General features: G+C 45.0%; 1 protein-coding gene across 1 annotated transcript in view; it reads right to left on the bottom strand.

The window, feature by feature from the left end:
- Positions 1–2,832: 2,832 nt before the first annotated feature.
- ARSK (arylsulfatase family member K) overlaps positions 2,833–14,221 on the bottom strand; it is a 567,335-nt gene continuing 555,946 nt past the window's right edge. The window contains exon 8 of the mRNA XM_085632496.1: positions 2,833–7,839. Within this exon, the coding sequence (XP_085488622.1) occupies positions 7,565–7,839 (275 nt within the window). The 3' untranslated portion in view covers positions 2,833–7,564. The remainder of the gene's footprint in view (positions 7,840–14,221) is intronic.

The following is a 14,221-nucleotide window of genomic DNA, read 5'->3' as shown; positions in this document are numbered from 1 at the left end:
AATTCCTTTAAATACAATCAAAAACAAATCTCCAGCTTTCAGAAAGCCCATCTCCTACCCCCAAAAATACTGAGAAACTGGAATACAATTTACCTCTTCTCTAGAACTTGCGGAGTATCTACACCTCAGATGAGAGTTTAGTGCAACATTCCCACGCCCTCACAATGGTCAACGACTCAACACCCTACTCCCCAGTCACATCTTTGCAGTTTCTTGACCTCTACCTCTTTGGTAACTCTTAGTCAAATTTGCCTCGCCGCTCTCCGGAGTACCACGCAACTTTGCAGTTTTAAAAAGGCATCCCCTTGTTCTTCAGTCGCTCATGTCCACGCAAACTCTGAAAACTTCCCACCACTACATAACCAGGACTCACACTTCGCCACACAAACTCAGCGGCCGTCCAAAAACTGTCACTATGTATGATATAAAATAACCTCTAACATGGGTGAGTCACAGCCGACCCTTTACTTACAGCCAGTGCTTTAAAATGGGCTAGTACTGTCCGGTACGGAGTACCGGCACTTTTTTTTATTTTGAGAGAGAGTGTACCTGCACTTCTCAAGAGAAATGCAATATTTTTAATTGGAGAGAACCAGCACTTCTCAGAAACGAGCAGGTACTCTGGTGTAGAGTAATTGCACTTCTATTTTTCCATTTGAAGAACTGCAGCAAGCTCAACCTAGCCCCTCCTTACAGCCCTTAACATAGTCCCCACTTACAGGACTCTCACTCAGCACACCAAAAACCATAGACGGAAACTTCCACTGCTAACCCCCCCAGCTCCTTTTATCTTTTGCTGATGGAGCCCCTGCTTGCGGCGCTGGACCCAGGCTCGGTTCCCTTGCGGGTGGTGAGGGAGTTGGTGGCAGAGGCGGGGTCCATGTTCTGGGTAGCCATGATTAGATCGGAACTCATTAGAGCAGGGCAAAATTGGGTGAGCTGATCACAGTTGTGTTTCTGTCTCCGAGATGCCTACCCCTTCTTAGCTATCTCCTCCTCTCCGATTCCGACCTCTCTCTCCTAGTCCCATGCAGCAGGCACATCACTTCCCCTCCTTGCGCTACCGACAGGAAGTACGGGTAGGAGTAAGGGTGAGACGCCGCTAGGAAGCCGACAAGTGATAGGAAGTTAAACTGGTAGCCATTTTTGAACACCTTATAAGACAATAATAAGGTGAGGAAAAAAGGTTCATCTTTTGTTTAAACTATGTTTTTCCAACAATGCCCAGCGATGTTCCATCAGTCTACTGGAGCGTTCCTTGTGCACTTTTCCAACCGGAAATAAAGTTGAAGTATTCCTGATTCAGAGAGGTCGGGCAACAACTGGTTAATCGTTTATTTAAATTATGGTTTTCTATCAATGCCCAGCGATGTTCTATCAGACTACTGGAGCGTTCCTTGCTCACTTTTTCAACCAGAAATTAATGAAGTGATTTCCTGCAATGCATGTGGGTGACGAGCATGAGGGGGGGTGGGGGTTAGGGGTGGAGGGGCCAGCGAGAAGGCATTGGACTGCGGGAGGGGGAGAAAAGTAGTCTGTGCAGTGAAGGGACCATTAGCCATGAAAGGACACAAATGACAACATGCTCATCATAAGGCGGGACTAGCAAGGCTAGATCCAATGGGAAGGCAGCATTTAGGACCTAAGCCTATCAAAAAAATGGGCGGAGTTTCCATGAAGCTTCCCTGCTATAGTGTATATTGCATGCCTCGCGAGACCTAAAAAAGAGATCCCCGATAAACAACAAACCCCCAAAAAATGCATTCATACCAGTAAAGGAGCCAATAGCCATAGGCGTGCCCAACAGAGAAAAAGGAGGGACATAAAACACGCTTACCCAATAGCAAGTAGGACATTTTGAAAGACACACTCAAAAACAAATAGGAAATTGGAGGCGGGGATTTCCTCACTAAAGCATATACTGCATGTCCCAACGAGACAGTGCATGCGCTGCCTAGGCGAGACCTAAACAGAGCTTTGGACTATACCATTTCCCGCTGAAAGGCAATATTTCTCTCTATGTGTTCCCATACCTGGCGTGTCATGCAGTTTGGTGCTTACTTTCCCTCCATGTTAAAGAACAGTAGATGTTTCAGCACCCAGGCTAATGTGCTGCATAGCTAAATACATATAAGGTCCCAAAAGCGGGACAGATTGCATTGCAAATGTTTGTTTGTGTGTGTTTTGTAGCGGGACAGCAACTCTTTTTGAAGGCTTACCACCCTAGAAGGGGCACGAGCTAGTGCTGCTGAGCGCTCATCCAGATAAGAGCCCCTCCACACTGGGGACGCCCGAGGAGGTGGGAAGATTGCTTAGGAAAAAACTCTGCTCAAACACAAAACATGAGGTCGACGCTAAGGTGCAGCTTCAGGTAAACAGGGCATCCTTGTGCTGCAGTAAGAAGAGAAAGGAGCAGACTTGGTGTTCTGTTAGCCTGCTGGAGCACAAGCTGGCATCTCATGAACTACTTGCCCAGGTTTTTGAAGTATTAAGTAATAATAACAGACTCTCTGGGTTATCTGCATTGTAAGAGAGCCTCATGTTACCTGCAAATGACTTATAAAAGGACTGCAGAGCACCAAAGTAAAAGCACATGCTCATGGCAAACCCCACACATTGTGCCACATAAGGAGAGGGAAAGACTATCACTGGGTTGTGTTACATCAGCCTTGCTGGTCTGCAGTGTGAATTCTCTTTCAACCGAGATCCTTTGTTTTCGCTTCACATCAGCAGTTGACTCTGCCACAGGACGACTCAGCTCCATTTGCTACGTTGCCTGAGTTATGAAGACTTCTAAATCTGAAGAAAATATTCATAGTCATTGGCATGGCAAGCATCAATATGTGCAAATTTTATTTCAAATGTTTTCTGAACAATCACCTTCTGGCAAAGCGGTACCCCTGGGGGAAGGGGGTGATACCACTCCACTAGACTAGCAGTTGCCCAGAGTGTTTGCACCGTGGATTACCAGCTGCAGGAACTCCACACCAGGTTTCACAGCGTGTGAATCTGCTTCAAGTAAAACCACCAGATCCACTACCAATGATCGGGGAACCTTGCAGTGCTCTCCCCAGCCAGATCATACCTTGCCACACCTCAGACACCCTCCTGACCATCTCTCCCTGCACCCCGCAACTCACTGTGGCCCCTCTGCTGACATTTACCACCTAAACAAAGAATTTAGCAAACTACAGAGGTTTTTGTCCCTTGAACAGAGGATAACCACCAGAAAAGGACCCAGTAGTTTGTGGTCCACGCAGTTATTCCCAATTCCAGGTACAAATACTTGCAATGGCTGGATTTTGAAGGGAGATATCTGCTGGAATCTTTCATTTCTGCCCATTATCTCCACATCATATATCTGTCATACTCTTAGCAAGCCCTTATCAGTTTCGGTTCACTTTATTTTATGATGCAGCTTGTGTTTTCTGTTACTATTGCTTTCTGTGTGTCTTGTGTAATTGTTTCTGTCAACACCCTGACGAACTGCCATTATACATCTTGATCATTATCCCACCTCCTCCGATATAACCTCGTTACTTTATCACTCTCAGTCATTTTGCTTGCTATTTAGTCCAGCTTCTTTACTTGGTTTAGTTTCATCTCCTTTCCCAAAAGGGTTTGTTCAGTTTCTCCTCAAATTTACCTTTTATGTTACCTATCTCGTTTAATTTGATAGAAGGAAATCCAAGTTGTATTTGCTGAGCACTTGTAATGACAGATTCTTTTCCGATTCTTTTTTCTCCTTATACATTTAAAGATGTGGCCTGCCTATCACTTCGCCTTTCTCAGACTGTGACTGGGAAAGTAATCGGAGTTGCATTCATGCTCCCTATAAGATCCCTACTCACAGATTGAGTTGGTGGAGAATTCTTTTCACGAGTGAATCTGTGCAGTGGTCTCAGTCCTAGATGCCAAGCCGCAGCCGCTCGAAGTAAATTAGTCATCTCATGTTTTTTAAGGTTTTTGGAACGGGCAAAATTGCAGCGATAGATTTTGTGCTGCTGGTGTTAATTATTTAATTATGATAGTGTCTATCTCACTTTTTGAGAATAAAACTCAGAAAATGAGATCAAAATTCTGAGATTTTGAAAATGCTGCATTTCCTGACTAAGTATACCAGATTCTCGGTCACTTGGCTTTCATTATGCTTCAAAATTTAGCTTCTTACTTTTCTATGGTGTTTGTGTGCAGGCTTATTTTTGGGACAAAATATTTGTTAAAGTAGTTTAGGGAAACGTACATGGTTAGATATATATCGTAACTAGACAGCTATGTTTTAAGGTTTCCCTTATTAATGTGTTTACTATTGTGTTTTGTGTGTTTCAGTAACTTGAGAGCCCGTGCCCAAACATGAAGAGTGCCCGTGCCCAAGGCTCTGCTCAGACGCCCGTGCAATTAAACCTCATCACACACTGAAAGCTAAGGCTAATAGTCTTAATCCACCTCAGGCCTCTTTAATCCACTGTCAGACACTCCCTGACCCTTTATTCCACTCATGCAGGCTCCTGCTTTCTCCCTTTGTATAATTTTATCCGTCTTTCTCTTATTTGGTCCTTCCCTATCTTGCTCTCGGTAAATATCTGATGCAGAAAAATATGTGCTGCTCCTTAAAAATTAGTGCGGATGGCTCCCCACTGCAACCACTGGCTCAAATTAAGAACAGTTGACAACCCTTGGAAATACAGAGACATAATTATTTCAAAAGTATCATCAAGAGCCTTTCCCATTACTGTCGTAATATAAACAATGTGATCGAATGTACCCCTTGACCTTGAGTCCACAGCGGTCTTCTCATATTGAAGGTCATAGACTAAACAAACCGATGTTCGATGAACTACTCTTATACTGATATTTGCACAGATATGAAGGTATTATCTATGGGTTTTGGGACACCAGATGCAACTTAGGTGCACAAAAATACAGCATTCACGACTATAAATTACACGTTGCAATTGCCAGAACCAGGAAAGTGGAATTTCAAGATCAGAAAGTGCACTTACAACAGCAGAAAAGTTGAAAGTACAGGGGTCTCCAACCTCTTTTATAATGAGAGCTATTTTTGATTAATATAAATCATCTCAAGCTACTAATACAATGACTGTTACAGTAGCACATCTGACATACTTAACAGATTTGTTTTGTCTCCACACTTCAACTTTTCCAGGTACTTTGCCCTTCCATCCCAGACCAGAGTTTGCCATGGCTCTCATCAGAAGGGCCTTTTCTGCATGGTGTTTGGTTATGTTGCAGACGTCGTGCTGTCAATTACACTGTAAGTGTTTCTGAGCATGGGATTTAGGATTGGTCAGGCTGACTGCCACTTCGAGGATTTATAACTGAGCGGTACTGACTCCTGTACAATGCAAGAGGCAGCAAGGCTGTTTCAGATCCACAGGGTTATGTATTAGGCTGGTCTCCATGTCCAAGAGCTACCTGCTGGCAGCTGGCGAGCTACTATTAGCTCCCAAGCTACACATTGGAAAACCCTGTGGCAGTATGACAGATTTCCCATTGTTGTCAGTTTCCGATTAGCTGTAGGAAACTTTGGGGGTGTTCATGCACAATGTATGGAACACATGCATACAATTACTCTTGTAGCCATTTACAAACATTTTAAACAACCATTCCCACCCTGAAAACGGATGTAAAGTTGAAGGGAAGGAAATACCCCTGAATGTCTCGGGGAGTACAGAAGAGGATTTCCTTACACACTATCTGCCCTTTGTAAAAACAGGGAAGAAGTTTCGTTTACAAATGAAGATTTCCATCATACTTTGCAGAACTGTGTGCTTAATGGACAGTTGTTCTATTAACTGTATGGAAGGAGGAATATTTTTGGAAACTTACATCTGTCTTGAGTTTCAAAGAGTAACTTCGAGGTTCGTCTTGTCAAGGACACCATTGAGAGTAGTTTGCTGACTTTTTCTAAAGGATTTTCTGAATCAAGCAGTTCATGTTTTCCTGTCTGTTCCTATTTGTACGCATCACAAAAGAAGCTCCGGGTCCGTGTTGGTAGGGAGGTCTAACAAGTGACTTGATGTGCATAACAGGGGATTTCCCTTTTTAAGGACAGTTCCCCTCACACACCAGAGGTGTCATGCTTCATCATGGGGGTACCTCCTCGTGTGAGAGACCTAGTCCTCACGAAAGCTACAACCTCCTCGCTGTGAGGGAGGAGCTCGGGAATGTTTTATTAGGGAGGGTGGGTGTACTAAAACCCTATGAGAACTCGGTGTGTTGAAGAAAGGTGCAGTGCTGTGTTCTAAGTGATTAAAATTGGCTACAGGGTCAACTATGGTGCTACATTTATTCAGCTGCCCGGTGTCAGGATAAAAACCAGAGTGTCGCTCGTAACGCAAGTACCAGGATTCAAGGCTTCTGCGCTCTTACAAGGCCAACATGTTTCCATCACATGGGGATACCCCTCCCTCTTGTGTGATCTTCATTTGTCCCACCGTGGCCACGCAACAGGTCAAGTACTTTTGAGCCCTTTTTGTGGACCAACGTGCACGCTCCTGGCACCACCTTTCTCATTTTCCGAGACACACCCTGTCATTTTGACATCATTATGACCCCGGCCACAGGTTGTCCTCGCTGAGGACTGTATTTCGCGACCCTAGTGCTGCGCGCCCTACTGCTTCTTTCTCCAGATTAAATGGGTTGCATTACACACCAACCAAAGGTCAATTGGTTTCTGCGTACTTCTATGCTGTTTTCGACTCTCTTACTTTCGCCTGCTCTCCATCTCTGGGATTTTCTGATTTTAAATGCTTCAAACCTTCCTCTACAGGTTGTGGCGCCCGTACCATATGGCTAAATAGCCACGACAGATGTGGTGAACTCCGTAACCTAGAATGGTGAGTCGCTCATCTTAGTATGCTGCACATTGTTCTAATATGGGAATGTGACTTAAATGTTTAAATGAAGGGAGGTTAAAATTGTTTACTTGTGATATAATTCTGTATACACATGTGACTTGTTGCCTTTTGTTTCCATTTTAAGGTATACGTTGAACATACTGAATGGTGAAATCTGTCCTGGTTCAGTATTGTCCCATTTATTTATCACTTTTTACCTGTGTTTGTGCACACACCATTCACTTATTTATTGCAGTAGCTACATATACTGACCCTGAAGAAAGCCGTGACACTAATCAAGGTCTATTAGGCTGAAACATGTTGGCCTTGTAAGAGCGCAGAAGCCTTGAATCCTGGTACTTGCGTTACGAGCGACACTCTGGTTTTTATCCTGACACCGGGCAGTTGAATAAAAGTAGCACCATAGTTGACCCTGTAGCCAATTTTAATCACTTAGAACACAGCACTGCACCTTTCTTCAACACACCGAGCTCTCATAGGGTTTTAGTACACCCAACCTCCCTAATAAAACATCCCTGAGCTCCTCCCTCGCCGTGAGGGGGTTGTAGCCCGCGTGAAGTCACTTGTTAGACCTCCCTACCAACACGGACCCGGAGCTTCTTTTGTGATGCGTACCTATGAATGGGGAGTTGGCTACCGCAGGTCCTTAAACCTCCTCTAGCCCCCTTGTGTGATTAATGTTCCTATTTGTAGCTATTCAGCCATTCATCAATTGCTCGTTCATATTTTTGGGGGCTTCGCTGCCAGTCCATATGCCACCGAAGGTTTGCAATAACACTTGTGTAGTTATCTCCCAAACTCTGTTTCCAGGTGACAAATTCTTGCTTGTTATAGTGATGGACAGAGGCAGACACCTTTGGATAGTTCACGATAGAACGAAGCTTCCTGTCTAAGGAGGCTGTGGTTTCTGGAAGCATTTGAGCCACATCGCGGAGTTCATCTGGATCATTGCAAAGGTCTATAAAACACAAATGAATCAGCTTATTAGTGATGCTTTACACTGTATGAGTCAGTTGTTAAGAGCATTAGAGACAACAGGTAATACCAAAGGGGACAATTTAAAGCATAATTCAAACTTCAGTCTGGAAGTCTTGAAGCACAGACATTTTGCTCAAAATTCCTAAAATTATAATATGCTTCATAAGTGTAACAAGCATTTGTGTAAAGTATACAAACGGCCTAGCATAAGTGATGCAAGCTTGGTTGCCCTGATTAAAGTATTCACTTTTTATCAGCCACAAACTTCTGAACAGGCACCATGCTTCCAGCAAAATGCATCTAGTGTAAGTAGTGCAGGAAGAGTGGATGAAAACATGAGACGGTTCAGTTTTTACAGGATTTCAGCAAAAGTAGGTAGCATTTATAGAAAGGATCTTTTCTTAAACAACAAAAAGAAACGCATTAAAAAGAATGGCAATTTCACAATCCTCCAAAACTTACGCATGCATTCTGCTCACCATGCATACATTAAACACACACATAAATAAACAAGCAAAAAGTAACTTCAGTTATCACAGCATGTGCTAAGTGACATTATGAGTCACAAATGAGTTTGCACTCACAATGTCAAGACTCTGGTTCTTTGCTATTTTTAAGGAATATGAGGCAGCAAAAGAGCTTGAATCCATTACCTGAGACTCTCAAGGAAATATATTATTGGCTTAATATCACTCCTAAAGAAAAAAAAACACAAACAGTTTACGGGCTGCAGAGAGCAGTCCCGCCTGGGAGAATGTCTTTAAGCTCTGATTGGAGGAATTGTATCCTTCCACTGCCAAATTGAAGGAATTATTTGTAGGTCTTGTTTCTCTGCTCCACCCATTCCCAGCATTCTCTATGCTCGTCCCTTTCGTGACAAGTCACTCTTTACATCTTTGAAGACTTCTCTCCGTTGCCCCGCCCCCTCTTGCCAAACCGCTCTAGTGCCTCGGAGTGCCCTACAGACCTATGAATCTTCCAACCTGTCCACAACTTTCTCATGCTGGGTTGATCCTCACATCTCAGAGCGCCTGGTGAGCCTCCAAAGCTTCCTCCACTGACCCTGCCTTCTCCCACTGGGCCGCTTTTCACGGCTCATAGTAACCAGGAGGCCTTAACTTCTGCTTCTGCTTTGAAGGTCTCAAAAGGATAAGCATTGGCCGCCCCTCCATTAGGGCGGAGGAGCGCCGCCGCCCCCCACCACCGCCCGCAACAAATAAAACGATAATAAAGCGGGTCTCTAACCTGTTTTATTAACATTTATTAAAAGCCCCCTGGACCCGCCCTCAGGACTCTGATGAGTCTTGGCGACAGGTCCAGGGGGGATAACAATGTGGTGCGGGAGAGCACTGTGCGTGAGGTGTTTGGCCAGCATTTCAGGCCAACCAAACATCTCATGCACAGTGTAGCTTTCTCCAGCCCCAGCTGCGTTGCTGGGGCTGGATAAAGAAGGCACAGGCTCCCGGTCTGCGTGGGAGTTCAAAGTTGAAGCGCTCAGACCAATCAGGACGCAGCTTTCCTGCAGCGTCATGATTGGCCCAGTGCAGTCTGGAGCTTGTCCCATAATCAGTAGGAGCGGGACAGCGCGGACTGCCGAGGAGGCCGCGGCGATGGCGATCAGGTAAGTTTATTTCCTTTATAATTATATATTTTTTGTTCCCCCCCCCCGCCGAGTCCCTCCCATGCCCCACCCCACCCCAGGTCTCTCTTCCGGCCCACACCGCCTATTTGGCAGGGGATTCTTATTTAATCTTAAAACTTGACAATGCATCTCTGCTGATACTCATTCCTATTGAATAAACAAAGTTTAGACTTTTAATATCCGAAAATAAGTGCACAACAATGGCCACAACATGCTTATCTGTGTAACTGTAAGTGCTTGCCATCGCACCTGTCATGGTCTGTGTTTATGAGCATGACAACCCTATAGGTTAATATAGTTTGGGATGCAGTGTGTTCAGTTAACGGTTGTATGTTGAAGAATAAATACGTGCAAATAAGAGCCTCCGGGTGGTGTGGTCTGTTGCATGCTCCCAGGCTGGGGAGGACACTTCAACTGGCAACAAGATAGGGAATATATGCCTCCCAACGATATAAGACTGCTGTCCCTGAGAGTTTGCAGTGGCCCAGCAAACTGCTTGTGAGTGCCACTTGTGCCTCAAGAGGTGGTCCACAGTTGGCGTATGTGAGGTCAAATTGCAACTCCAGCTTTTGAGAGGCCATCGAAAAGGGCGAAGGCCCCTCAGAGGAGCACAGCCAGTGAGCCTGCCAAAATTCAACTGGTAAGGCCAAAATAAGAGATACTGCATCACAGCATAATACAGTCCCAGCATAGATACAAAGCAGAAAAGCTAAAGACAGTGACAACCGGTTACGAAGGCAGAGGTGACTTGGTGCAAAGAAATGCTAAAGGCAGTGACACCCAGGTATATATAGTACAACTGCACTCACCTTAGCAAACGAGAAACGCGCAACCTGACCTCCTTTCCTAGACTTGGCCGGGGGCAAGGGTGCTCAAAGTAGCAGTCGGCACCCACAACAACCCAAGCGAAAGCAGAAGGGTTGTGAATACGAAGCCATTCACCCCCGCAGGAGCAACCCCAGATGCAGCTGGTGGAACTCAGAAACAAACAAAAGATCTTCAAACTTGGAAAATCTCCAATGCCTTTCGGAAAGAGCGCCAAGTATGGCGGTGCTGTGTTCCTGAAACCACCACTTTCATTTGATGCCAATTTGATGCCAAAAAGCAGACTTTTGGTGCCAGATGGACTGCCTGGACTGAAACGTTCGATAACTTCATAGATACTATGGAAGAAGCAGATGATTAAAAAAATCAAAGACTTAAAGCACCTAGCAGGTGCTGAAGTAAAAGAGGAGATAAAGAAGACATCACAAGCTAGTGAAATATCATACCTTCAAATAGAGAAGACGTTTGAGGCCAAATTCAATGCAATGCTGAATGTCGACTATGAAAGGTACAATTTCAAAGGAGCAAGACAACAACCTGGTGAGTTGATGAATGAGTTTGTTGGGAGAAGCACTGCAAGTTCAATTAATTCAATGATGAAGAAGCTATGCATCTTAGAGTTATTGATGGTTGCCTCTCCGACTCATTCTGACGACTCATGCTGAAAGAAACGCTTAGCTTGAAGAAAGTGCTCATAGCTGCAGGAGAGGAGGAATGTGCTGATCAACAAGCTGCTGATATAGAAGCGGGAGCAACCCAAAATGAATCAGCATTGAGCATGAAAAGTAAGCAGACACACAAGGCAGAGGCCCACTGAATGATGTCTCAGACAAAAAAAGAAATGGTGTTTCTGCTGTGGATTTTCCTTTCCACAGCAAGATAAATGTCCTGCTATCGAACAAACATGCAAACTCTGCAGGAAGGAAAACCATTACATAATGGTTTGAAAAGCAAAAGTGAAACTAAGTGTGTCACAGAAAGATGAGAAGATGAACATCAGAAAGTTCCACAGGCGGTTTAGCCACTCCCAGAAGGTCAAATAGCAACATTGACTAAGGCAAGAGGAAACAAAACAAAGTCGATCGTTTTCAAAATTCATCGTCCAATTGTTCATTGATGTAATCGAGTGACAATGAGGAAAATGGATATGTGATGTGGATGCCAGTCACAGAACAACACGCGCTTGCGAGACACAAGTCTGAAAAGAATCACCACATGAAGCAACAAAGTTCCTTTGGACATTGTCCTAACATGACACTAAATGTGATAGACAGTGGTGCATTGATAAACATCACGCTGGCAGTAACATACAAATAACTGCCTGTGATACCACGTCTCACACCGTCATGGACCAAGGTGCATGCCTGAGCAGCTTCTACACCCTTACGGAGTAAACTATCCTTTGTGGCGACCATGCAGCACACGAAAAAAACAGTTCAAGCACTGATTCATCTACTCCTAGGTACTTCATTGACTGCATGCCTATTAAGTTTCAACACAGCTGCTGGCATGGGACTGATTTCTATTAAAACAACTTGAATGCCCATTCTGAAGTAGAGAGTCAATTCCCGACATTGTTCCATGGACTTGGGAAACGTAAGAAAATGGAGGTACAGCTTTGCATTAATGAAGATATTTGCCTGGTTGCACAGCTACACCTTCGAATTGCTTTTCACTTACAGGAAACCTTGAGAAAGAACTAGGAACACTGTTAAAGCATGACATCATTGAATACTCTACTGGTGCAACACTGTGGTGGTGCCGAAAAAGGACAGTGAAGGTTCAGTGCACATTTGTGTTGCTATGCGACAGGCCAACAAAGCAATGAAAAGATGAGGAAATTCAGGTCTACACATTGCAGACATGATCACACAGCTGAATGGAACCAAAGTCTTTTCCTGCCTTGATCTGAACAAAGGGTGCCATCAGCTTAAACTGGAAGAAAACTGCAGGTGCATTACACTTTTTCAACATATATTTGGTTGGTTCAGATAAAAAAGACTCTTTTTTTTGGAGTGTTGTCAACTGCAGAAATCTTTCACAATGTAATTCGCCGAGTATATCAGCCTGTCACTCATGCTTTTAACTACAGTGATGATATACTGGTGCTTGAGGTTACACGAAAGGAACATGACAAAGCACTCACACAAGTATGCTGTCTGCTTGCTGATGCAGGTCTCACACTAAATGCTGAAGATTGTGAATTTTACTGTAACAGATTTAAATTCTCTGGGCATATTTTCTCTGAAAAAGGGATGACTCCTGACCCCAAAAAGGTACAAGCATTGTCATCTACTTGCCCTCCAGAAGATGTGACCATGCTGCAATCCTTCTTAGGCATGGCCAGCTACTTCTCCAGACACATTCGTGACTTTGCCACTGTGCGTGCCACTCTAACAGAACAAACAAAGTGAGATGTTCCATTTGAATGGTCATCTGAATGTGACCTAAGTTTCAAGACAATAAACACGCAATTGAGAATGCAACTAAAATGGCTTACTTTGATCTGAAATTGCATACAGAGATTGTGGTGGATGCAAGCCCGTTGGATTTAAGAGCAATCCTTGTTCAACATAATGGGCAACCCGATGCTCAAAGACACATTGTGGCCTATGCTAGTTGGAGTTTATCTCAGACCGAGCTTGCTTATTCTCATCCGGAGAAACAAAGCTTGGCTGTGGTGTGGGCATGTGAACACTTCCATGTGTTTCTGCACGGAAAGCATTTCACCCTCATTACAGATTATCAAGAGTTTCTCACCATTTTCGGAATTCCAAACGTCAAGATGCCTCCCTTGCTTTGAGAGGTGGGGTTGTGTCTGCAGGAGTATGATTACACTATAATGCACAAACCGGGGATAAGATCAAAACCATGCATACTACTTTTCAAGTGTGTTGCTACAGCATTATAGAACCCGCACAAGATGGCTGCATGGTAGGGAAACTCTGCCGGCCGGGTTCATGATCTGTTGGGGATCTGTGGATCCACCGAAGATCGCGCCTTGCGAATGTCAGCGCTTTGTAGCGGACCTCCGGAGGAACCGCCCGGTGTACTGCGGTACTGGTTTCCTTGATCGATTGGCCAGAAACACTGCATTCGTGTTTCCTCCGTGCGACCTCGGGGACACATGGAATGGCGGCTGTTCCGAACCACGACAAGCACTGGAGCTGAGGAGGATGGATCTCGCTCCGCGAATGAGGCGGAGAAAGCAGATTGTCGTAGCAATGGACGCGGCAGGGGAGTCATGTGATCTGCGTGATGCACGAATGAGACCTTGTGCACGCGCTCCGGACTGCTCCTGACTTAGTGATCGGGTGGTCACGGAGCCAGACAACAGATGAGCCTACCCGGCGGGACCGAGTGGGCATCTTTAGATTTTCCTTGCTAACCGGCAGGACAGAGTAAGCATCTCCACATTTTCTTTACTGACCCATGGGCCAATCTCGTTGTGAATTGCCAGCCTGCCTGATCCTGGTGCCTGACCCCAAAATGGCAGGTGGCGCTGCAATATGAGCGCGATTAGGGAAGCAAGCCAGATCGGCGTTCCTGTATATGCAACTCCAGGCTTTAAACCATCCTCTCGACAGGACCAATGTAAGCACCTACCTTCTCCTCATCTCCTAACCACCTAAGGCCCGCCTAGCTGCATCTCATCGGCTACTCTCTAACTGGCCTGACCCTGGTGCATGACACTAAAATGGTGGATTACTCAGTAATAAAAGCGCAATCAGGGTAGCAACAGCTGCTCTGACCGGGGCCACGACCTCCCTGTTAAATCATTCGCACTGCTTCCCACGTGAAAGATACAAACAAACCACGAAGAGGCACCCGAGCACTGCCTGACCTAAAGATGGCGGTCGGACAGGCCTGAATCTGTCTGCCTTCATGACCATGG

This window comes from Triturus cristatus, chromosome 2_1 (assembly GCF_964204655.1).
Source record: "Triturus cristatus chromosome 2_1, aTriCri1.1, whole genome shotgun sequence".
Classification (NCBI taxonomy): Eukaryota; Metazoa; Chordata; class Amphibia; order Caudata; family Salamandridae; genus Triturus; species Triturus cristatus.
This window is presented reverse-complemented; position numbering and strand designations above follow the sequence as displayed.